We start from the raw sequence: 27,347 nt of genomic DNA, 5'->3' as shown, positions 1-27,347 counted from the left end.
CTGCTTTCAGTAATTTTTCGTTGTCTTTAATTTTGGCCAATTTGATTACTATGTGTCTTGGTGTGTTTCTCCTTGGGTTTATCCTGTATGGGACTCTCTGTGCTTCCTGGACTTGGGTGGCTATTTCCTTTCCCATGTTAGGGAAGTTTTCAACTATAATCTCTTCAAATATTTTCTCTGGTCCTTTCTCTCTCTCTTCTCCTTCTGGGACCCCTGTAATGTGAATGTTGTTGCCTTTAATGTTGTCCCAGAGGTCTCTTAGGTTGTCTTCATTTCTTTTCATTCTTGTTTCTTTGTTCTGTTCTGCAGCAGTGAATTCCACCATTCTGTCTTCCAGGTCACTTATCCGTTCTTCTGCCTCAGTTATTCTGCTATTGATTCCTTCTAGTGTAGTTTTCATTTCAGTTATTGTATTGTTTATCTCTGTTTTTTTGTCTTTTAATTCTTCTAGGTCTTTGTTAAAGATTTCTTGCATCTTCTCGATCTTTGCCTTCATCGTTTTTCCGAGGTCCTGGATCATCTTCACTATCATTTTTCTGAATTCTTTTTCTGGAAGGTTGCCTATGATCACTTCATTTAGCTGTTTTTCTGGGGTTTTATTTTGTTCCTTCATCTGGTACATAGCCCTCTGCCTTTTCATCTTGTCTATCTTTCTGTGAATGTGGTTTTCGTTCCACAGGCTGCAGGATTGTAGTTCTTCTTGCTTCTGCTGTCTGCCCTCTATCCAGAGAACTCTTGATGAAATGTTATCACTTTTTAGGGTGGTTCATTCTAGACTTGGATAAGCCAAGAGAATGGAGGGTGGCCCTTCAAAGCTACAGTGTGTGATGAATTATAGAACAGTTGCAGAAGCGTATGAGGTAGTTTTAAGCAATAGCTATAAATTCTTTCATAGTTAATATTCTGTGTGCAGTAATTGTATAACTAGTTAGAAAGCTTGTAAGAGCTTATCATATTGTGTTTGGCATCATGGAACGTAGTGTCTGTCTTCTCTGATTCTTTTCTGTTTTTAATCAGCTTTGTTCAGGAATAATTTCACACAATAAAATTCAGTTTAAACAGAGAGTTAAATTAGTTTTGAAGTGGTTAACAGTTGTATTCATCACCACAGGAAGATGAAAACTTGTCCGTCATCCCCCAAATTTCCTTCCTGTTTCTTGGCAGTTGATCCCTTATACTCTGGCTCCTGCAGCCTTCTAGATTATCAGATAAATGGAATTACAGGGTTTGTTTTCTTTTGTCTGACTTTTTAACCTATCCAATGCTTTTGAGATTGATCATGTTGTTGTGTACCTTTTCACTGGTGAGTAGGGTTCCATTATACAGGTATACCACGATTTTGTGTATTCTTATAATGCAGTTGATGGAGTTGATTCTTAAGAATTACCTTTTTAGTTGGAATTTGTTATCATTTCTTCACATTCTTTGGGAGGAATGTTCGTTCTTTTATCTAGAACCAGACAAAAATTGCAAAGTTGTCACTCCAACCCCAGAGGTTATGTAAGTAGTAGTAGACACTCATCTATAAGGCCTCTATTTTCTCTGTCATAGTGAAAATTCTGCAAAAGCTTGCTCAGTATCATAGGCTTTTATGGAATAACATATATAAATATAAAGCTGTTGTGGAGTAAGTTGGTATCAAGTGTCTGAACATACATCGTGATCTTAATAACCTCCAATATATGTGACAATTGATTTCAGTCTACCTGTGGGTATAGTTTTCTCAGTGATTGGGATTTATTTTCAGTCATTTCATGACATAGTTGAAAATGCACTTTCAGTATGCTTTAACATGCATAAAGAGGAAACATGTACTTTGCTTAAGAAAAACCAAAGATCTTTGGTTTTGCTTGATTCTTATAAGCCTAGCTGTAAGCAATATTTAATCATTTGCTTTGGCAAGATTTTATTAAAAAGTATTTATGAAGTCAAATTACTAAGCTCTGTAAGCATGTCAACATTATTGAGTCTTTGAATCAAAATGATGGAAGGTAAAAATGATTAGCACATTTAAAAGAAAATTTATAATAGGAGTCTTGCTATTAAAGAACCCTACACAACAACCTGTGAGGACATATTTATCTTGTATTATTGATTGGATTAGTTTAGTAATATATTTTAGTCTGTTGGTTTTCAAATGCTATAAATCAGAGATCCCAAAGTTATCCATGCATGGCTCCTGAATCATTTCGGGGTATTGGAAGAGGAGGAAAATATGTATGTAAAGATGCTATGTTTGTCAGATCATGCATGAAGTCAAAATAAATTTTCAGAGTGAGATCATTTTGAGCAGCTACAGGAAGTCAGTTTTCAACTAAATTTAATCAGGGGCATTGTTCTTTATGACTCTTCTATTTCATAAAGTATGTTCCTGACAAATCGCTTTTCCTTTCTTGCACTGGGGGTGAGTCTTTGCAAATAAATTACTTTCAGATGATTTTTCAGAGAAACCTTGATCATCTGTCAAAAGTTTTGAGTAACACATGGCTCTATTAATTTTATTTAAAAAAAAAAACCTGAATTTTTTTAGCACTTGTTAATACCATTGAAGAGCTCATGTATTTCATCACATTTTTTTTGCTTATTTTCAATATATTATTAGATTGCTGAGTTAAATAATAAATGAGAGTAATCATATAATATCACATATATGTTGTATATTTCTAATATATAATCACATATATACCTCATGTATGTACTATATACTACATATTGTATATATAAAATATATAATCACATGATACCACATATATATAATTACATGTGCATATATGTATATAATTTTTAAGAAAAATTATGGAATGGTCCCTGTTTGATTTTTCATATGCATTTACATACATGCATGCTTACACACACACACCTAACACACCTAGATACTTCCTGCATCATTTTTCATTATTAAAATTTTGGTTTTGTGCGATTGGACCAAGGGTAAACAGAATAACTTCAACAACTACATGGCATATATGATTTGTTGACACATCGTTATAGGACATGAAATTTGAGTTGATGATGAGATTGTACCTAAGCCAGCTGTGGCCTTCCTATTGTTAGGGGACAGAAAAGTGACAGCTGGAGTTCAACTAGCAAGGGCTAGTCAATGAACTTTGTGGGAAAATATCCAAATGGCAGTTACACCAAGATGAGCACTGAGCTATCACTTGCAAACCTATGTTTTAGATCTGAGAGTTGTATTCCTTGAAAACGTCAATTTTGTCTCTGTAGCCAGAGGGTTCAAGAATATGCTAAAGAATCTGAGAAAGGGCGTCTAAAATACAACAAGAAAATATTTTACCACCATGAGAAAAAAATCACTGTGTGTATGTATGTGTACTTATATATATATATGTATATACACACACATACACATACGTATTATATCGTAGTTGTTTAACTCTTGGGTATTATTTGCCTTAGGAAGTAGAAGAGACCTAGAGAAAGGAAGGGAACTTAAATAATGAGCAAGAGGACATTAATCTGTAAATGCACAGGCTGAAAGGAGCTAGAATGAAAAATCATGATTATTAAAAACGTTGACTTACTCTCTAAACTCTGTGATCTAGAATTGCAGTTATTACTTTTTGTCAAGTGAGATTAATAGTGCTTCTGCCTGGACTATGGGAAAGAAGGTGTTGTCTCTCACCATGGGGTTTAGACCAGTGAGCTCTTTATTTTTGACCTTGGATATCAGGGTTCATCCATTTCTGCTGAATACCTTGTAGGGGTGCTTGACAGCTGGGGTGTGCAACTTAGGGCTAGAGGAGCCATGAAGGAGGAGGTTGTTTAAGCATTAGCACTCTTTGTCAGTGATTATTTAAAATATTTGTGCCATATTGGTCTCCTCCTCAGCATATTGTTTAAAATACCATTGGAATGCCCATTGAAATGTCAACATGCACCCCAGTGTTCATGGCAGCACTATTTATAATAGCCTAAGACATGGAAGCAACTTAAGTGTCCATTGACAGATGAATGGGTAAAGGAAGATGTGGTCTGCATATACAATGGAATATTACAGGGCCATAAAAAAGAATGAAATAATGCCATTTGCAGCAACATGGATGGACCTAGAGACCATCATACGAAGTGAAGTAAGTCAGACAAAGACAAATATCATATGATATTGCTTATACGTGGAATCTAAAAAATGATACAAATGAACTTATTTACAAAACAGAAACAGACTCAGACATAGAAAACAAACATGGTTACCACAGGGGAAAGGAGGGGGAGGGATAAATTAGGAGTTTGGGATTAAAATATACACACTACTATATATAAGATAGATAACCAGCAAGGACCTACTGTATAGAATAGGGAACCATACTCTATATGTTTTGATAACCTAGAATGGAAAATAATTTAAATATATATATATATAGCTGAATCACTTTGCTGTGTACCTGAAACTAACATAACATTATAAGTCAACTATATTCAACAAGGATTTTTTTAAATGTCAAGGAATTAGTTTTTTTGTTTTTGTTTTTTATAAATTTATTTATTTATTTATTTATTTTTGGCTGTGTTGGGTCTTCGTTTCTGTGCGAGGGCTTTCTCCAGTTGCGGCGAGTGGGGACCACTCTTCATCGCGGCGCGCGGACCTCTCACTGTCGTGGCCTCTCCCGTTGTGGAGCACAGGCTCCAGACGCGCAGGCTCAGTAGTTGTGGCTCACGGCCCCAGCTGCTCCGCGGCACGTGGGATCTTCCCGGACCGGGGCACGAACCTGTGTCCCCTGCATTGGCAAGCGGACTCTCAACCACTGTGCCACCAGGGAAGCCCAAGGAATTAGTTTTAACATCAAATGAAGATACTTTTTAACAGAACACTATATCTGATTCATTTATGAAAACTATAAAAAAAACCCTTCTTTTAAAAATTCATTTACAAATATCTTTCTTTTGCTTCCTTCTAAGTGTTACAATCCTTATCTTTCAAAAGTTGGCTCATGTCTTGTTTCCTGGTAACTAGAAGTTTCCATATCTAAGTCAAGCACAGATTCTCTAAGCAGCCCTTTACTGTCACTCCGCATTATGTTGAAATTTTCGATGAGTGTTTCTACTTGATTGTACAGAATTCCTTGTTCTCGTTTTATTCATCTTTGGAAATAACACTAGTACCCAGGGTGAGATTTGACAAATAATAGATGAGAAATAAATATTTTTAATTGAGCAGGATTGCTCCTTTTAGATGGTTTTCTCTGAAAATAATAATACTTTTCCTACAGATAAGTCAGTAAATGATAAATCCTGAATGAACTAAGGATATTTGTTGACTAGATTTCTTACTTTACCAGGTTAGGTTCAGTTATTCCAAGTCTCTTTTACTCTGTTCATCCTTCCTGGGTGGTCTTTTATCCAGTGCTTCCCTTAACTTATCATAGCATTTATCACAACACGCTGAAATCACCTGTTTGCGTGTCCCACCAGCCTTTAACCCCAGTGAAGGCTTATTGTCTGGCTTTTTCTCTTTCTCATCCCCAGTAACTAGTTCACTCTGTGCTTAATAGTTATTAAAGCATGATTAGGGGACTTCCCTGGTGGCACAGTGGTTAAGAATCCACCTGCCAATGAAGGGGACACAGGTTCAAGCCCTGGTCCGGGAAGATCCCACATGTCACGGAGCAACTAAGCCCGTGCGCCACAACTACTGAGCCTGCAGTCTAGAGCCTGCAAGCCACAACTACTGAGCCTGCGTACCGCAACTACTGAAGCCCGCGTGCCTAGAGCCTGTGCTCTGCAACAAGAGAAGCCACCGCAATGAGACACCCGTGCACAGCAACGAAGAGTAGTCCTGCTCACCACAACTAGAGAAAGGCGGCGTGCAGCAATGAAGACCCAACGCAGCCTAAATAAATAAATACATACATATATAAAATTGAAAAGAAAAAAAAAAGGAAGGCGTAGATTTAAAAAAAACCCATGATTAGGCATGATCTTCCATAAAAATTTGATGTATTTTTCTATCATAGATTGAGTATGAAAGCATATTTCTGACCCAGTAAAGTCATTCTTAAATTTTTTTTTCAAGAGGAGAATTAGAGAATGACACAGCTCTTCTGTTAATGTTGTTAGGAGTTTTTTTTTGTTTGTTTGTTTGTTTTAACATTTTTATTGGAGTATAATGGCTTTACAATGGTGTGTTAGTTTCTGCTTTATAACAAAGTGAATCAGTTATTCATATACATATATCCCCATATCTCTTCCCTCTTGCGTCTCCCTCCCTCCCACCCCCCCATCCCACCCTTCTAGCTGGTCACAAAGCACCGAGCTGATCTTCCTGTGCTATGCGACTGCTTCCCACTAGCTATCTATTTTACGTTTGGTAGTGTATATATGTCCATATATACACTACCACTCTCTCAGTTTGTCCCAGCTTACCTTTCCCCCTCCCCGTGTCCTCAAGTCCTTTCTCTAGTAGGTCTGCATCTTTATTCCCGTCTTGCCCCTAGGTTCTTCATGACCATTTTTTTTTTTTTTAGATTCCATATATATGTGTTAGCATACGGTATTTGTTTTTCTCTTTCTGACTTACTTCACTCTGTATGACAGACTCTAGGTCCATCCACCTCACTACAAATAACTCAATTTCGTTTCTTTTTATTTAAACTTTTTGTGTCCCTGGGTTCTTGGTTGTAAAGAACAGAAAAAAACTCTGACCAATTTACACAACAACAAAAAAACTCTGCAAACATGTTATAATTGACAGAATAAGTGAGAAGCCTAAGGGGGTTGGTCTTGGGAAGTAGGCAGGAAGCTGGAAACCAGACCTACAGCTATGTTTGTGTTCTAAGAACAAGAAGAGGCTTGCAGTCAATCTCTGTGAGCCCGGCACTGGGTGCTGCAGATGAATTCTCAACAGCCTCTCGTTCCTTGCGTAAGAGTACATGATTGACTGACCAGGTGGACGTGGTTAAGAGAATATCTGCCCATGCCCTTGTTTCTCAAGGTGGTGGGAGTCCTGTCTGTTTCTGGAGTGGGCTGTGCCTGGCATCAAGACTCACAACTTGTCAGTTTCTGTAAACAGGGGTAGGAAGAGCCAAATGCAAATACAGATAAACAAAACCAAACGTTTCCTACGGATACCCATCCACAACATCTTTCTTTGGCTGCCATCGTGCCCTAGGACAGTCTAGTGGTCTTTATCAATATCCTTCCTACTTTTCATTCCAGTGCACCTCCCAACCTTAATATTTAGTGTCATGTAAAATACCCCTAGTTATGAGATTTTCTTTTTTTTTTATTCTTCCTGGTCTTAATGACAGTGAATTAAATGGTTACCTGTCATGCATATGGAAATATCTTTCATGCATTCAGAGAAATTTATTAATAATGTTCCTCCCAAGTTTTAAAAAAAAGTGTACCATGTACACTTCCTTAGTTTTATAAAAACTTGTTAATCAGAGGATTCTGTGTATTTTCCCTGACTTCATGTTATCATATATTTTTTTCTGAATAAACTCGTTTAAATCCCACTCTTAGGATTAACGATTTTTCTTGGGGGGGTAATTTTTTAAAGATAACGTTTTGTGTTTAAAAATAGGTTTCTCTTAATGAAATATTACTAAGACAAACTACATTGCACAGCATAGGTGTTTCTTTACCTGATCTGGATCTTTGTGACAACTGAGTTTAAGAGAATACAATTTTTTTTTGATTTGTAATATGTAAAAAGGTTTCATTATTTGAGAGCACAGTTTTGCTTTAAAAATCAAATAATATAGTGTTTTTTGTGTTTTTTTTTTTTACAATATTTCCTTGGTTTGTCTTTTATAGATGACATTTTTTCAGATGTGTTCCTTTATTAAAAAATATTGACAAATTTATATACAGGAAAAAAATGTTTTCTGACTTAAAGCATAGTATTTAAAAAGGCAGCTGAAGCCGACCGAGAAGCTTAGAATGCAGTCTTCTTTGTACAACTATCATTATGTTTTTTCCTTCATGCAAAATTCACTTATTTATTTATCACTAGCGGCATCTAGTGTGTATTTTTTTTTTTTCCTGCTAGGCTGTAAATTAGTAGGTTATTAGTAACTGGAGAGCAGTTCCATGTGTTAGGAACAAGAAAAACAACTATGGTTTCTGTCATCTTAGCATTACATCAGTCAGTGGAAAGAACATTTTCGCATAATGGTGTAGCCTTATGAGCCCTATTACCAGTAATAGGGTGTTTATAGTGACTTTCCTCTGTGTGGCAGTTGTTCTCTGAAGTATACTTGTGATACACTGGGAGGAAGCAGTGATGGTCTTGCACTGCACTGATGCATTCTCATGCTTTTAGTAGGATGGAATCATGTTAGGATACAGGTGGCAGAAGTTACCAAAACCAGAGATTTTAGCCAAATCATACAGCAGAAGTCTGAACCAAACTGTCCTTAGTTGTTCAATTTTAAACAAAACTGTATTCAAGTGCTTTTTAAAGTAATCATAATTACAAATAATAACATACAAAAATAAGTTAGTTTAAATGAATCAAATCTGAATTATTTAGTATTTGTCTTTGGTTTTTTGTTTTTACCTTTATATATTCCTTTTTTTTTTAAAAGGCACATTCTCCCCTACCCCAACCCACCCTCCCACTTACAGAAGTAATTCAAGTTCATTACAGTGAACTTGGAGAATACAGGACGATACAAAGTGAAAAATAAAAATTACCTGAAATCACCTAGATTCTTACTGTTTATATTTTTACACACTTTTTTCAATTTCATATTTTTCTAAGCTTGTTTCTCTTGTTGAGTGTATATATGTGTGCATATGTAATAAAATAGGAATTTTTATGCATATATTATTTTATATCATACCTGTTTTATCAACATTGTATTGTGAATACATTATATCATTAAATATAAATTTTGTTATGTTCTTATTTATCAACCATTCTCCATATATCAGGAATGTATATTGTTCATAATTTTTTATAACTCTGATGAGTAAAACTTAGATAAGTTTTGTAAGTAAAACTTTGTACAAGTTCCTGGCTCTTAAAATAGGTTCCTGAGAATTTAAATATGAGGTCAAAACTTATGAATTAAAAAATTTAAATTCAAGTTGATAGTTTGCTTTCCAGAATATCTGTGCTTATCTGTGCTTTTATCAACAATGTAAGATCATATACATTTCTCTCCATTCTTGCCGGCTTTGTTAATTTATTGCTGTGTGATGCAGGAAATTATGCTCAATTGTTATTTTAGCATGTTTTGTATTATACAGTCATTCCATATGGAAGACATTATTGTAGGAATTGGGGATGCAGCAGGGAACAGAAAGCCTGATTTCCTTGAAGTTTCATGGAGTTAGACAAGAAGTCAGATAAATAATGAAAATATAAAGTATATTACTAGTGATACGGAGAACAGAAAAGCAGGAGAAGCGGTAGCATATTTTGTGGTAGGGTGGTAGAAATGAAAGGGAAGAAGCCTCACTGAGAATGTGACTTCTGAGTTAAGACCTGTAGGAAGGGAAGAGGGGGGCCGCTTGGAACCCACAGGAAGAGCAGTGTAGGCAGAGGACTGCCTGTGTGGACAGTCTGACGCCTGAGAATGGTTTCATTTAATAACAAACCACCACAAAATTTAGTGGCTTTAAACAACAATGATTTATTGTTTCCAGTCCTACGGGCAGCTAGGCAGATCTGGGCTCACTTGCGTCAGTCATGCGGGTTGGGTGTAGGCACTTCTGCTCATGACGTTAGCTTGGAGACAGGACTTGTTCACATGTTTGAAGGTTGGCTGCCTATAACCTGGGTCACCTGACTCTTCTCTCTTACCCTCCATCCTTCAGCCTCAGGCTTGCCCACAATTCTTCTCATGGCGACAGGGGAGGGTTCTGGGAGAGCAAAGGGAAGGCTGCAGCTCCATTGGAGGCCTTGGTTCATAACTGCCAAGCCATCATCATTTCCACTGTATTTTGTCAATCACAGTAAGTCACCAGGTTAATACAAATTCAAGTGGGGGAGTAATAGGCTTGTGTTAGCACCTCTTGATGGGAGGTTCTGGAAAGTCACCTTAAAAAGGAGTATAGATGGAGAGGGGAAAATAATTATGGATCATTTTGCAAACCATCTGCCACAGGTATGAGGGGGAAGCTTATTAGGGGGAGAGTGGTTAGAAAGTTAACAGAGGGTAGATCTTGTAGGGCCTTTGTAGGTAATACTAATGATTTACTCTCAGTGAGATGGGAAGCCGTTGGGCGGTATTGAGCAGAGGATTGGTCTAAGCTGTCTTATCAGCATTCTAGCTTGGAAGATGGTAAGAAAGAGCAAGATTCAGAATACATTCTGCAAGAAGAGTCTATAGAACTTGCTGACAAGCCAGTTATGAAGAGGAAAAAAGAAGAATCAGGGATGACTGTAAGGATTTTGGCCTGAACAACTAGAGAAGATTGATTTTTCGTTTAATGAGATTTGGAAGACTGTAAGGGGACAGCGTTGGTGGGGAAAGGAGCAGAGATTCAGTGATACATGTGTGGAGTTTGAGGTGTTTGTTATATATCTAATGTTGAGTAGAATGTTCAACACCTGAGTCTGGAGTTGAGGGAACATATAAGCTTCAGAGCGATCAGTATACAGAGGGCATTTAAATGACTTGGTAAGATAACCTAGTAGTAAGTGCAGACAGAAGAGGAAAGAGGTCCAGGGACGGATCTGTGGGCACTCCAGTGTTAAATCCAAGTGAAGTGTAAGAACTATCATGCAGACAGAGCAGGAGTAACCAGTGACTTACAGGGAAAACCAGGGAACCATAGTTCTTAAATCAAATGAAGAAGGGGGATCAAGGAATAGAGAGTAATCAGTTCTGTTATGTGCTTCTGATGGATAAAGTAACATGGGAGAATTGATCATTAGATTTAGCAATATAGCAATATGGAAGCTTTGAAGATTGAAAATGTAAAAGCTATATATACACATACATACCTATATAATGATGATAAATTATATATACACACACAGTAACACATTTAAATTCCTTCTCTTCGTATCATATCTTTTATTTGATTTTTCCTATTTGATTTTATTTCTATTTGAATCAACTGTTGGTATCAACTTTATTTGAACACGGTTGGTCACCCTTTGTCTTTTATATTTCTTCTAAATGTTTTCCGTAATATGCTTTTTACATTTGTTAATGATACTCATCTTCTAATGATTTTACGATTTCAAGGTGACCTATACCTAAGCCATTATCATCAGATTATCAGTTCTTTCCGATTCCTATAAGAAAGAAATCATTACTAAGGGCTGTAGAGAACTTCCTGAGCTCTGGTTCCTGTCTTTTAGGGTAATGGTTCACACATTCATGGATAATGGATAGAAGCAGCAAGGTAAAAACAGAAATTTGCAAGGATAGGAAATGGAGTATTTACTTTAGCAGGTCAGCATATGCCTTAAATTCTTTTGTCATTTTCTTAAATAAGGTTTAATTCCTGCTATGAGGGAAGCTGTGGGGAAAAAGGAAGAATAAGAATTAAAAACACTGTACTAGCAGAATGGTTAGCTAGGCAGCTTATTATGCTTGGCTTTGGAAAATTTGGGAGGAGCAGACAACCTATTAGTGACCCTAATGGCATTTATCACTAGCTGTATTTATTGAATTCTGTGTATTATGTCTCCACTGAATCACAGAGAGAAGCATAAAGCAAATAAATTCCACAAAGTAAGTCACTCTCAGTGAGCTAGCCTTTTATATTAAGGTGAAGAATTGGCATTAACCCGTGTATATGCTTTGGGGCTCTTTCATGTTTGTAAATGGGACGAGATGAAGCCTTCCACTCTGCATTATATCAAGCTTAGCATGAGTCCCCTCAGTGTACGTAGCATTTTCTGGCACTACCCTGCAGCCCTACCACTGCTGCCTTCTAGGAACGTAATCCCGTAGCTTACTTTCTATTCAGATAACCCCTCTCATTCCTTTCCTCTCCTCACCACTTTTGGAAAATAAGTAATTACAGAAAAGGGCAGGAGGGGAAAGTGACCTAATACTAAGAGCCCGAGGAAATATTTAATTGTACAACTTTTATTGCATTTAGTGTGCAAAGTTCTGTCCTGAAGCTAAAAGAGGCACTAAGTCATTCTCCCGTGTTTTAAAGATGGTAAAATCGCCAGCCACATGTGAACAGAGGTGACTGAAAGACAGATCAGCTGTCATCTAAGAAATGAGGAAGTGACTTCGTGGAGTATATACACATGCTTTTCCTTCATTTCCTAACTTTTCTTTCACCTCTTCCGACTTTTTTTCTTTTCATTGCCTGAATGCGGGCATTATGTTTATCTCTCATCCTCTTGTCATGATCTCACTCATTTATAACTTTTCACGCAGGATCACCTGTTATCAAGCCTTTGCTTCCCTTTCTCTGACTGGCCAGCTCCCCCTAGTCTGGCAAGTCTGTGTTCTTCTATTGCATTCTGTGCTTGACGGAGTGTCAGTGGTTCTCTTCTATAATATCCATGCTTAGAGTTTGAACTGTTTGGATCTGTAACTTTGGTATCTGCAGCATGGCACACATTGTATATATTTAATAAATCTTTGATAAATTAAGTATCCCATGTATGGAAGATTCACGAGTATATAATTGTACCTCTGGCCTCTCCTCAGCGCTCTCTCTGCATTTACAACTTTCAGCTGAACTTGGGCACTGAAATATTCTGTAACCTCAAACTCCAACTGTCTAAAACTCCAGTTCTTATTTTGTCTTAACCATTGGTATTAAGATGAAATCAAATTTCTGAGACTTAAATATTGATTTTAGTCTTTCAAAATTAAAATTGTTTCCTGTTTATGGAAAATGTTGAGAGAGATGTTTCGAAAGATGGATGGAACCATTTTATAGATGCCTTAATGACTAGTCAGTCTCAGGAATAGATGTTCCTCAAATGTGGTGCCTTGTTAGAAGAGTTTCACACTAAATCACTGTACTCGCCATGTGCGTAGTTGGGCAGCAGTTAGCACTGTATAAATCGTGACCCAGTCTCTCTATCTCTTATCCAAAAACCTCGTTTCCATCCTAAAACTTGATAATGAGTCTTTTAAGAATAGCATCTTGCAGGAATGATGAAAGTGAATAAAATGACAAGATGCTATGTGCTTGACTGTAGTTTATATTATAAATTTTGTTTTCTGGAAACCCACTGTATAAATATGATTTAGTAGAAAAACTGTCTTTTCACAAAAACTCTTATTTAGGTCTTGATACATCATTCACCTCAGAGAAAACTTGCTAGGTTATATGCAATATATAAAAATTTTTTTAATGACTTGTTTATTGTCTTTGTGTATTATGTGATTCAGTATGTGCAGACTCTGGTCTCCATGTTTTTAGTATAAATATTGTATAAATTTTACTTCTGTGGTTCTCATTTCTTGGTGTTTTCATCTTTCTTCAACTCTGTGGAGCAAAGGAAGCAGTACGTTTTGGGCATAGAGTTGATATTAAATTTTAAAACTACTTCTCTTCTGAAATCTTTTTACCTTAGATTTTGCTCTTGAATTTATTATTTTTTTTCTTCTTTATATCTCGTCCTTCTTTGGTGCCAGCTAGACAGGTCATTAATTAAACATGTAAACTGGTTCTCTGCAATGGAAATAGTCTCACTCCCGAAACTACTGGTTGGTTATGTAGTGTTATCTGAGCTTTGAAAATCTAGCAAAGCCACAAGGGAAGACCCAGTTTATCCTTCTGTGTAGAGAAAATCCATTCCCATGTGTCATGAAGGCCACCGACAACACATTTCACCACCTGCATGTATAACATTAAACTGCCAGCATTGGGGAGGCAGTAAAATGATTTCTGAAGTAGCATCTGATATATGCTTGGTACAATTGTAGTAGCGTCTTACCAAGTGTTATACTGAATATTAAGCTTTTTGATTAAATGTGTGATTTATAAAATTGCTGTTAAATTATTACTTTAAAGAATAATGCTCACTGTAACACTTTGGGTCTTGATTCACAGTGGAAATGATACATTTGTCAATGAGAAAATTATTTTCTAAAGTGTATATTTTTCAAAATTTGAGGTGCACCTGAACTATAAAATATTGTAAAATTAAATTGGTTATATTTGCATTATGTATATATAAATAAATGTTAAATATACATAATTATATAATTTAGTGGGGCAATTAAGCTAGTGTGAATTATAAGTAGGATAAAATATATTTAGAAAAATGAAATCCACAAGCTACTTTAATGACATGATTGATTTTTAATTAATAACAATTTCATTGTGTGTATAAATGGAGATTTTAAAGTCTCAAATAGCTTATTCTCTTAGTGATCATACTTCATTCCAGGAAGTACTGATTTACAGTTGATGATTTTGAGCAAGTGAGAAAAGAAAGAATATTGTGTGTCATGGAACATACCTTGTATGATGTCAGTCCCATTACATCTATTAAGTCTTATTTTTGGCCCATAACAGGAGTTGGCAAACTATAGCTTGCAGGTCAGCTGCCTAGAAGTAAAGTTTTATTGGAACACAACAGTGCCCATTGTTTTCCTACTTTCTACAGCTGCTTTCTTGCTGTCATGACAGAGTTAAGTAGTTGAGACAGAGACATTATAGTCCACAGAAGCTAAAATACTGACTGTCTGGGTCCTTAAGAAAAAAATTTGTTGACCCCTGGCCTAGAATATGGTCTATTTTGAAGAATATTCCATGTGCAGTTGAAAAAGAATGTACATACCTGCTGTTGTTGGCTGGAGTGTTCTATAAATACAGGCATACCTCAGAGATACTGTGAGTTTGGTTCCAGACCACCGCAATAAAGCAAATGTGGTAATAAAGCAAGTCACGTGGATGTCTTGGTTTCCCAGTGCATATAAAAATTATGTTTACACTATACTGTAGTCTATTAGGTGCGCAATAGCCTTATGTCTTAAAATACAATGTATATATCTTAAATACAAAAATTTCTTTTGCTAAAAAATGCTAGCCATCATCTAAGCCTTCAGTGACTCGTAATCTTTTTGCTGGTGGGGGGGACTTGCCTCAGTGGTGCTGGCTGCTGACCGAGGAGGGTGGTGGCTGCTGAAACTTGGGTGGCTGTGGCCATTTCTTCAAATAAGACCGCCATGAAGTTTGCCACAGCGATGGACTCTTCCTTTCGTGAACGACTTCTCTGTAGCATGCAGTGCTGTTCGACAGCATTTTACCCAGGGTAGAATGTCTTGCAAAACTGGAGTCAGTGCTCTCAAGCCCTGCCCCTGCTTTCTCAACTAAGTTTATGTAAATTCCAACTCCTTTGTTATCATTTCAGCAGTCTTCACAGCTTCCTCACCGGGAGTGAGGCTTTCTAGAGCTCTCTTTCTCTGTGTGGTTCCATTTTCTGCATTTTCAAGCCCTTCACCTTTCCTTAAAATTAATCTTGGTCTCCTCAAGTTAGGGAGGCCGCAGGTCTCTGAGTTTTCCCTCACTGTGCTCTGAGATAGAAATTGCCTTCAGAAAGAAGGCTGAGGAATAATAGGGGCTCATCTTGTTTGTTTCCCTTTTTTTAACAGCAGCTGTCCTGAGCTGCCTGCTTTCCACTGTCTGAATACCACTGTTTAACATATTTTGTCTGATTTTCCAAGTTGTTACAGTGAGAGGTAAATTCCCATAGCATGGGCGGTAGTAGCTGTCTATATATTTTAACTTTTTACTGATCCATAAAATTTGCATTGTTTATTTTGAGTTCGAGTGCTCAGTTACAGAACTGAATTATTCATTTGTTTGTTTGTTTCCTGCCTAGAATGAAATATGCTTTCACGAAGCCTCATATGATTTCATAATTGTGCCTCTCTTTACCACTTCTCTATTCATTAAAATAAATCATAAACCTAGAAGCGTAAGCAGAGCGTACCTAGGGATTGATAGCTTCTGGTATGGAGTAACTTGGTATTCACACTGCTGCTTGATTACCATGCAGCTCTGGTTGGATATACAAGTAGGGCAGATTTCAAATAAGGGCCAAGATTTTGTGAGAAGTTAAGTTGCGTATTCTAATGGAAGTGTAGCAAGAAAATTTTCCTATGCCAGGCGAGGTAATCCTTCAACTCAGAGAACACTTACATTAGCCTACAGTTGGGCAAAATCATCTAACACAAAGTCTGTTTTATAAGAAAGTGTTGAGTGTCTCACGTAATTTATTGAGTACTGTACTGAAAATGAAAAAGAGAATTATTGTGTGTCAGTTGTTTACCCTTGTGATCCTGTGGCTGCCCAGCCTCTCCAAGAGAGTATGTCATATCACTAGCTTGGGAAGAGATTAAAATTCAGAATTTGAGGTGTGATTTCTGCTAAATGCTTATTGCTTTCACACCACTTAAAGTCGAAAAATCTTAGATTGAACCATTGTAAGTCAGGGACCGTCTGTATTTAAATATCTTTGATACCTTTATTGTATTAGGGACTTAGTAAAATAATCTGATTGTATCTATAAACACAGTGAAAATGTGGTACCATTTTTACTTATTGTATTTTAGATCACCCTTGTTTTTTTCCTGCCTATTAATTAAGTTATGCAGTTTTGCAGAGAATATTAGCTCAAACCTTTGAATGATCAATTCCTGTTTCTTTACATTGGATACCATTATTTTTTTCCTGTATCTGGAGCCATATTCTTTCTCAACAATGTTCTCAAAATTTCTCCTCCTAACATACTCCTTTAATCAAGATCCTATCCTTTATTCAGCAGTGAGCACAAATCCTTCTTTCCTTCTGCCTCAGTGATACTTTTCTAATATATACAGGTTGACCAAATGAACACTGATTAATAAAATCAGGAGGGGAATAATGCAGTTATGTAGAGAACTTTCTCCATAAGAGACTCTTACTCCATTTCGTAAATGCATGTATCTGGGCGGCTGTAGACACAGCTGTTAGAGAATAAAGGCGGTGCTGCCTGGGTGTGGAATTTGGTTCTAGCTCTTATTAGCCTTCTAACCTCGGGCAAGTTACTTAGCTTCTCTAGTAATAACTTTTATTTTAACTGAATGGCTTAAATCCTGCTTACTGTGTGCCAGGCATTTTCTAAGTCCTTTACATATATTAACTCTTAATCCTGACAACCACTCCAAATTATCCTCATTTTACATAAGACGAAATGAGGCTCAGAAAAGTTAAATAATTTGGACAAGCTAAGAATTAGGGAGAAGGCATAATAATAAGTTCATATTGAAGGTTTCCTTCCTTGTTCTTTTCCACTTCCCTCTTCCCCTTCCTTCCCTCTCCTGGCCTTTTTCTTCCCCTTTTGCCATTTTTTTCTACTTGCTCCTCTCCACTCTTTCCCTCCCCTCTCCTCACTCTTCTTCCTTCCTCTTTCTGTCCTACCTTCCTTCCCCCGACCCTCTTCCTTTTTCTCCTTTTCCCTCCTACTCCCACTTCTCCTCCTTTCATCACCTCATCCCTCCTGCTTCTCTTCCTCTGCCTTTTCACTTTATTACATTATTGTCACCATCTATGTACCTGGTGCTTTGGGGAATACCAAGATCAATCAGAGAGCTCCTGCTCCAAGAACTTAGTCTAGAAGAAGCTAAAAGACATTTACAGAGATTGCTTAAAATGAAGTGGAAAGTAAGAGATTCACTGCTATGGAAGTTGGAAGGGAGTGGTTGTATCTTCTTTGGGAGCAAAGAAGGCTCTGTGGTCAGAAAATGTCTTATGAAAGACAGTAATTGTGTTGTAACACACCATGGTTAAGTATATCTTCTATATGTGTCACCCTTTCTCTCAGTTATTACATGTGATGGATCTTTAGCTCATGAATTAATCTCAACTCTTTTTGATCTCTTATGTTGTCATTAGTGTGTAGCAAGTGCAGTAATATTTAAAATGTAAATATCAAAAGAGTCTATGCCATTTTTATAGAGTTTGTAACACCTTTTAATACTAACGAGTCAGTGCTGGTAGACTGAGGGTACCAAGAAGAGGTCCACTGGTGTGATGTACATCAACAGTAGACAGAAATGAGATCACTGGTGACACAAATCCATTTACTCTTCATCAGTTGCTATGTGCAGTCAGTCTCCAAATAGTTTTGAAAATTATCTTCTGTGTACACTGTCTTTTATATCATAATATAGTTCCTCTACATCTGTGAAGTGTCATCCCCAATAAGTACCTCTTCAGAATGCCCAGGTGCCTTGGCAACAGGTGCCTCAGAAAATGTTAGATGGGCTTTTAATTGCAACGTCCAAAAGCACATTTCAGGAAGATTCAAAAACTAGTGTATTATATCAGGAAATGTTATAATTATTTTAGTTATCTCAGCATGTATACCAGGTATATTTTTGCTATGAGTCTTTTTAGAAATAAGCATCCTCATTCATTTTAAAAGCATCTATTGTTATACTGGAGAAAATTATATTAAAAATTTACTGAAGTTGGTTATCTTTTATTTATATAATTTTGTTTTCCTGTTAATATTTTACATGACTATATAAGTGAATTTACATGATTGCTTTCCTTCATTAATTGCAGAGTAAGAAAAATATCTAATGCTCTTTAAGATGATATATCCTAGGGGATAGATGTTCAGCTGACTACATTTATCAGCTTTCATTTTTCATTTTATTTATTGTCAAAAAATGTAGTATTTGGAAACTGCCAAATTGATTCTTGATATTTGAGGCGCTAAAATTTGTGGAGGAACATAGAGTAGGTCTTACTAGGAAGTCACGTGATTCGGACTGCACAGAACCAGAGTCCTAAGTTAAAATGACTGCTTTACATGGTGAAGTACTGGCCAAACTCACTTGACACACAAAACTCACTTGACTTCTTAGATTTCAGTTCCTTTCAAAGGATAATGGAGGTATTGGAGGAATGATTCCTTTTATCCTTTCCAGCAACGTCTCAATCCCTACAGAATACCATAGACTGGATGGTTTACAAACAACAAACACTTACTTCTCCCAGTTCTGGAGGCTGGGAAGTTCTAGGTCAGAGTGCCAGCAGATTCACTGTATGGTGAGGTCTGTTCCCTATTTTATAGATGGCTGTCTTCTTGCTGTGTCCTCATGTGATGGAAGTGGGGAGAGCTTTCTGGGGTTTCTCTTATAAGGGCACTCATCTATTCATGAGGGCTCCACCCTCTTGACCTAATTACCTCCTAATTTAGGTGTTAGGGTTTCAACATATGAATATGAATTTTGCAGGGACATAAACATTCAGACTATAAGAAGCATGAATATTCTGTGATCCACATGTGTTTTAACTTGTGTATGGTTGAATGGTGGTAGGTGGAGGCATTTGAAAGAAACTTTGAAAATGAATTAATTTTTGCAACAGGAAGAAAAAAAGAGATGTGAACTAATAGTCTTATTTTTAGTCCTAATTAAGATATAAGGGAGTTACCAAAATAGGTATAAAATGAAAATTTGAAATTCATAGATACTATGGTAGGGACGTTTTGAGGAGAAAAGTTTGTAGGAAGATGTTGAAACCAGGCAAGGTGATTTAGAAACCTATTTTACTTCCCAGTTTTGCCTTATTCTGAGAACTGTTGTTTTTTGCACATGGCTGATGTTCAGTGAATGTTTCTGAAATCAATTGAACACTTTAATAAGTAACTATCATTGTTTAATGAAAAGACAAAACTGTGCAGTTTCTATGGAACAGAACTCTCTGTGGTCAGATTTTCTCTTAACCGTTTAGTCCTAAGAAGATGTACAGCTCAAAGAAGAGCTGGTCCAACATAGACTAGTTAGAGTTGACCTAAGAAGTACTATTTCCAATTGGGTTAAGAACTTAAAAACATTGTACAAAAGAACAAGGTTAGTAATGGGTTTTTAAATACTCTTCCTTATTAATTTTATCCTGAATGTGTATACGAGAAGCTCAGAGTTCTTAATTACCTCTAATAAAAGTTAGATGAAACAAGTATTAAATATTTAACTTTCATGGAATCCTATCAACCTCCTCTTGGATATGAAGGCCTTCCTTGCCTTTTGCACCACTTCCAGTTATATTTTGATATTGCATCAATTCCTGTGCTCTAGTTTTTATCCCTTGGCTCATGCAGTGATAGGTCAATGGTTCTGTGTTACCATACTGCATACTCCATATGTGAAAGACAAGGAAATATGATATTTTCCCTTAACTTATTAAGTGGGAGGTATCAGCTGTGCTTTGTCCCCTCTTGAAAGAGTCTCTGGTGGAAATTTTATGGGCCTGAATCTTAACCCCAACAGATTTGACAATTTATATCAGTAAAATCTCTCCAGGAGCCACATAGCTCCGTGTGTCTTAGCTTTTATGACCTAGAGATGTCTCTAGGTTCTGGGACTTTATCTCTTTTGACGTGTAATGCCCAGCAGTAATATTCAGTCTCCCTTTAACTAGGAACCTGGTTCCTTATATAACAATTTGGCCATCTTGAGAAGACATATAGAAGTTATATTATGATTCTGAATCAGAAGAATTAGGTAAAAAGCTAGACCTAATTTTTACGGTATATGAAGAGCAGAATATTTCTGGAAGACATGAAAGCAACTATTCTCTTCTTTATATCATATGTACTTCGGAAGCTCAGAAAGCAAGAGCGTTTGGCAAGAGCACTGAGAAGTCCAGGGAAGTTTTATTTCTCCACAGTTAGGTGTTTTAAAAAACGTGGGAAGAAATTCTACCAGGTCATGTCAATGTTTTATGTAAAAAATAGTAAAAGATGGCTTATGTAGATACAGTAAGGTAGGTTTTCCAAAATGAATTCTGAAAAAATATAAATCGTAGGGAAGAGAAGGTAACAGTGATATAATTAGAAACATCCATTTGGGGGAATTCTCTCTCTTTATTTAGTAACCGTGACCTGTGTGGTATTACAGACCTATCTAGAAGATTCCTATTTCTAGAAGTATGTCAGTAGGATATTTAGAAAATGTTTTTGAACTGACTCCTGCTCTACAAAGAATGCATAATCCTCATCATCATTTGTTCAGTTCAAATCTGCTGGAAGTTTTAAACTGGTATAAGGGTAAAATACTGTCAAAGTTTGTATCTATTTGTAGAAGGTACTATGCAAAGACTATGAGTCTTTGTGTTAGGGTTTTCAACTGGGAGCTTTTTTTAAACCAATAATCTTCTTTAATCTTTATATATATATTTTTAAAATAAATTTATGTATTTATTTATCTATCTATCTATCTTTGGCTGCATTGGGTCTTCATTGCTGAGTGCAGGCTTTCTCTAGCTGCGGCGAGCGGGGCTACTCTTCGTTGCGGTGTGCGGGCTTCTCATTGTGGTGGCTTCTCTTGTTGCAGAGCACGGGCTCTAGGCGCGTGGGCTCAGTAGTTGTGGCTCACGGGCTCTAGAGCGCAGGCTCAGTAGTTGTGGCACATGGGCTTAGTTGCTCCACGGCATGTGGGATCTTCCCGGACCAGGGCTCGAACCCATGTCCCCTGCATTGGCAGGCAGATTCTTAACCACTGCGACACCAGGGAAGCCCCTTTATATGTTTTTTTAAGCAAGATAAATATTGACTGATAGTGAGACTAAGTTGACGCATTAGTTGGATATGTGGAGTTGCCCTCAATCATACTGTATGGAAACTAAGCGTATAAGACATAACATCCCATTCACTCTGAAAATAGGCTCTGTTTCTTTTTCCTTTTGAGTACATTAGCTCTCTCTCTGGTCCTTATAATCATAGTTTTAAAGGTTAGCAACTAAGTAGGCTTTAATAGTTGACTTACTTGGAACTCTTTCTTTCAGCTTTCTGCCTGAATTCATCAGTGGAGACTTTGATTCTATTAGGCCTGAAGTTAGAGAATACTACGCTATTAAGGTAAACCATTAACACTTCTATATTTAAGGTCTTTCTCATTTGATTGCTTTTCCTATGTTTTTTCCCTGGTTTTCTGGGTGTATGTGTAGGGATTGAGAAATTCATTGTTTGGTTACTTTGTTACTTAAGAAGTATTTTTCTAGCAATTGTCATACACATTCAAATGGAAATTTAGAAAATGGCAAGTGGGAACACGATCTTAGAATTTCTATGACCATCAGTTAAACATTAATGCTTAGTCTTTTAAGCGTGTATATTTTAAATGAGTTTATAGTTTTTATGCCTCATTAAAAATATACTATATTGTCTACATCCTCATTAATTACGTATTTTTCACACATCATTTTAAATTTCATTTAATGAATGTATTGTATTTTACTTAATCAATTCCCAATTGATGTACATTTAAATGTTGTCCATTTTATTGTAAATGAAAAACATCTTTGTAAATGAATTTTTATAAAAATCCCTAATTGTGTGTGCCTAGAATTTTAGAACCGAAGTTATTTTTTTTAATATTAGTTTTCTTGAAACTATTACTAAAATAATAGTGTTATTCAGAACAGAACTACTCTGTTCTGAATAACACTATTCATTACAACTTGAAATTAATAATAATGTACAACTTATTAAGGTGTTCATTTTGTCACTATTGTGCAAATCTTCCAAAGATCCTTGCCACTTAAGAACATACAAATGATCTAATTGCGAATGATAAAAGACACAGAGGAGTGTCTTATACTAATTAATAATTCAAGCTTTCACTGGCTTTAGAGGACAATGCAGGGTTATTAAAATGAAAATTATAGCCTCAGCAGTTCTTCTAGCCACAACACCATCATCTGTTATTCTGAACTGGCATTAGTAAATTGTGCATTTTTTAAAGAAACAGCAGTTATTGAAAGAAACTTTAAATTCTTTATAAGGCTCTGGGATGGCTGAGATAAATTCATAAAGAAGAAAGAGGAAAACTTTTGTAGGAAGGAAGGAGGTAGGGGGAGGCAGGGGAGGATAGAAGGAAAGAAGGGAAAAGGAAGAAGAAAAGAAAGAGAAAAAAGGGAAACATGAATCTAGGTGAGGAAACAAGGTACAGAGGTTATAAAGTGTAGGCTGTTGTGATGGAAATTCTGGGGCCAGCAGTGAATGCAGATCTGTGCACACCCCATCCACCCACCAGGTGATCAGCCTTTCCATCAGCAAATGAAGACTGCTCCCAAGTCAGTGTTTGATATTCATGCTCAATTACTTTAACAATGGCATGTTTCTGTTCATTCCCCGCAGTCTCACTTCTCATTAACTCCATACCTCAGCCTCCTTGGGACGGAAAGCCCTCAGCCTTGCTTACAGTGCAGAGTTTTGCAAATTCATAGACATTAATCATATTTTCGGGGGCAGAAGAAACAGCAGGAGAGGCAGGGACAAACAGACTCAGAAACCAGTTGAAGATCTGGCCAGACGTGACTGTTCTCTCCCTCTCTTGAGCGCTGCCAGCTTGCCAAAACTGTAGGTGTCAATCTGACGGGATGAGGAAATAGCAGGGAAGAATGGGAAGCCAGCTTTTTTTGTTTCTGAATGGCTCAGGGGTGAAGGAAAATTTTGAGTTAATACCTTTAGATGAATTTCCCTTATATTTCCTGCTTCACTTTTGATTTTAACCTCCAAAGCTAACTTATATTTGTTAAGGTTTTGTTTGAAAAATAAGATTAACCGAATCTTCTAATTCCTATATTGCGTGCTTCTAAGTTGATGTAGTACAATCTAGGTTGTTTTTTTTTTTTTCATGTATCGATGAGAACTCACTGCTTTTGAACTCTCTGGATCTGTTCTTAGAGGGCATCAGTGATGTCTTGTATAAGCTAATGTGCCCTGTAGAGCATAGAGCACATGGCGAATGTTTGGCTGCAGTTTTAATAATGATGGTAATGACAACAGGTTAATGCGGCCTTACACACAATTCATATAAGCCATTTGTTACAAACGAAAGGAGGTTATTTCCACCGAAAGTGGAAAATACACTTTTTTCCCACCTGGTTTGGATCATCAATGAAGCTGAAACTGAGGCTCTGTTGAAGAAAGTAAAATAAGGAAGAAATTTAAAATGCTAAAGTTTTGTTAAAATCATAAAGTCGATTCGTAGCCAACATTGGTTCATACAACTTTTTTCCCCCAGTAGATATATCACTGACTTATAGGAAAAATCCAGGTTTATATGACTATACGTGACTTTTACTTGGTTTGCCTGCTTAATTTCTGAAAATGCTGAAATATCAAGTAGTTGGTTTGTCAGCTTTTAAACAGAATATACCCTAGTTCTTGCCATCTGTATTCATTAGTTATTACTGTGTAACAAATTGTCCTAAAATTTAGCAGCTTAAAACAGCAAACAGTTCTTCTCTTGCACAGGGTCTCTGGGTAAGAAATATGAGAGTCAGTTAATAGGGCGGTAGTGGCTCAAGGTTTCTCATGAGGTTATAATGTAGCCTGGTTTTTCCATCATCTCAAGGCACCCCTGGGGCTACAGAAATTTCTTCCAAGATTATTCCTGTGGTTCTTGGTTGGTTTTACTGGCTGTTACTTCTTACTGGCTCTTGGTTGAAGACATCAGTTCCTGGCCATTGGGCTGCTCACAGCATGGCAGGCTGCTTTCTGGGGAAAGAGGGAGGGAAAAGAAAACATGTATGCAAGAGAGCCAGCCCAAGACAGAAATAGTGGTCTTTTTTATAACCTAATTTCATCAGTGATATATCACCTTACTATCTCTTCTGCCAGTTGTTATTAGTCACAAAGACCAACCCTAGTACAGTGTGGGATCAGGCTACACAAGGGTGTCAATATCAGGAGTCAGGGATCATTGATGATTGGTAACCATGTGGAGGCTGGCTACCAAACTGTCTGACCTGGTACTGATAAAACTGGATTGTTAGGCAATGAGAAAGATGTTTTAATATCATCATAATGAGCTCTTGGTCTTTAATTAGTAATATGTAAGAGGAAAGAAGAAAACATAGCCATTAGTGATTTTTCTTCGATTAGGTCTCTATATGCATAACCTGCTTCAAGTTAGTTTACATACCAACCACCTAATCACTAGTCTTTATGTCTATAGCCCTTCATTATTTATTCCTTTGGGTTTTGGACAAGAAGGGGGACAAGCTCTGGTCTACCGCTTAATTCCATATGGTCCACCAGATATGAACCGAGATATACAATTTATACCTCTTGTTAGTTAACGTGCAGCAGTTTGAAAACTGCATATTTTAGAGAGCAGTGATGTACCATTGGATCCATGCCAAAGACGTAATTTGAAATTTCAATTGAAGGACAGTGTGACTTGTAACTGTCAATGTATTTTTCCATGCTGATAGCTCCCTGTAACCTGTTTTAATATTAAACATAAAGATACAATAACCATTGATTATATGTAGTGATAGTCCAACTACTTGTGATCGACTTCCCTGATGCACATGGTCTGCCATTCTTTTTTTTTTAACAAGAAATAGTTTATTTTATGACTTTTATACATTGACTTATTTTTAAAATATTTAATATTTTCAATGTTATTTATTCTTAACTTATAAAGAAGTATATTTTTTAAATTTTTAAATTTTTAATTTTTTAACATCTTTATTGGAGTATAATTGCTTTACAATAGTGTGTTAATTTCTGCTTTATAACAAAGTGAATCAGCTATACATATACATATATCCCCATATCCCCTCCCTCTTGCGTCTCCCTCCCACCCTCCCTATCCCACCCCTCTAGGTGGTCACAAAGCACCGAGCTGATCTCCCTGTGCTATGCGGCTGCTTCCCACTAGCTATCTATTTTACATTTGGTAGTGTATATATGTCCATGCCACTCTCTCACTTCGTCCCAGCTTACCCTTCCCCCTCCCCGTGTCCTCAAGTCCATTCTCTACGTCTGCGTATTTATTCCTGTCCTGCCCCTAGGTTCTTCAGAACCATTTTTTTTTTTTAGATTCCATATATATGTGTTAGCATATGGTATTGGTTTTTCTCTTTTTGACTTACTTCACTCTGTATGACAGACTCTAGGTCCCTGCACCTCACGACAAATAACTCAATTTCGTTTCTTTTTATGGCTGAGTAATATTCTATTGTATATATGTGCCACATCTTCTTTATCCATTCATATGTCGATGGACACTTAGGTTGCTTCCATGTCCTGGCTATTGTAAATAGAGCTGCAATGAACATTGTGGTACATGACTCTTTTTGAATTATGGTTTTCTCAGGGTATATATATGCCCAGTAGTGGGATTGCTGGGTCATATGGTAGTTCTATTTTTAGTTTTTTAAGGAACCTCCATACTGTTCTCCATAGTGGCTGTATCAATTTACATTCCCACCAACAGTGCAAGAGGGTTCCCTTTTCTCCACCCCCTCTCCAGCATTTACTGTTTGTAGACTTTTTGATGATGGCCATTCTGACCAGTGTGAGGTGATACCTCTTTGTAGTTTTGACTTGGCATTTCTCTAATGATTAGTGATGTTGAGCATCCTTTCATATGTTTGTTGGCAATCTGTATATCTTCTTTGGAGAAATGTCTACTTAGGTCTTTGGCCCATTTTTGGATTGAGGTATTTGTTTTTTTGATATTGAGCTGCATGAGCTGCTTGTAAACTTTGGAGATTAGTCCTTTGTCCTTTTGGGCATTAATCTCCTTTTAACCTTTTGGAGATTAATCATTTGCAAATATTTTCTCCCATCCTGAGGGTTGTGTTTTCGTCTTGTTTATGGTTTCCTTTGCTGTGCAAAAGCTTTTAAGTTTCATAGGTCCCATTTGTTTATTTTTGTTTTTATTTCCATTTCTCTAGGAGGTGGGTCAAAAAGGATCTTGCTGTGATTTATGTCATAGAGTGTTCTGCCTATGTTTTCCTTTAAGAGTTTTATAGTGTCTGGCCTTACATTTAGGTCTTTAATCCATGTTGAGTTTATTTTTGTGTATGGTGTTAGGGAGTGTTCTAATTTCATTCTTTTACATGTAGCTGTCCAGTTTTCCCAGCACCACTTATTGAAGAGGCTGTCTTTTCTGCATTGTATATTCTGCCTCCTTTATCAAAAATAAGGTGACCATATGTGCGTGGGTTTATCTCTGGGCTTTCTATCCTGTTCCATTGATCTATCTTTCTGTTTTTGTGCCAGTAACATGCTGTATTGATTACTGTAGCTTTGTAGTACAGTCTGAAGTCTAGGAGCCTGATTCCTCCAGCTCTGTTTTTCTTTCTCAAGATTGCTTTGGCTATTCGGGGTCTTTTGTGTTTCCATACAGATTGTGAAATTTTTTGATCTAGTTGTGTGGAAAATGCCATTGATAGTTTGATAGGGATTGCATTGAATCTGCAGATTGCTTTGGGTAGTAGAGTCATTTTCACAATGTTGATTCTTCCAATCCAAGAACATGGTATATCTCTCCATCTATTTGTATCATCTTTAATTTCTTTCATCAGTGTCTTATAATTTTCTCCACATAGGTCTTCTGTCTCCTTAGGTAGGTTTATTCCTAGATATTTTATTCTTTTTGTTGCAATGGTGAATGGGAGTGTTTTCTTAATTTCACTTTCAG

The 27,347-nt window shown here is 36.8% G+C and overlaps 1 protein-coding gene across 3 annotated transcripts in view; it reads left to right on the top strand.

Moving 5' to 3' along the window:
• The window catches only part of TPK1 (thiamin pyrophosphokinase 1), a 344,192-nt gene that overhangs the window by 135,146 nt on the left and 181,699 nt on the right, over positions 1-27,347 (top strand). For all 3 annotated transcript variants that reach the window (XM_082400500.1, XM_082400498.1, XM_082400499.1), the window contains exon 5: positions 21,688-21,760. In XM_082400500.1, coding sequence (XP_082256626.1) covers positions 21,688-21,760 — 73 coding nt within the window. The remainder of the gene's footprint in view (positions 1-21,687; positions 21,761-27,347) is intronic.

Source organism: Balaenoptera borealis, assembly GCF_965194805.1.
Source record: "Balaenoptera borealis genome assembly, chromosome: 7".
NCBI lineage: Eukaryota > Metazoa > Chordata > Mammalia > Artiodactyla > Balaenopteridae > Balaenoptera > Balaenoptera borealis.
Note: the sequence above shows the minus strand (reverse complement) of the source record. Positions and strands in the feature narration are given on the sequence as shown.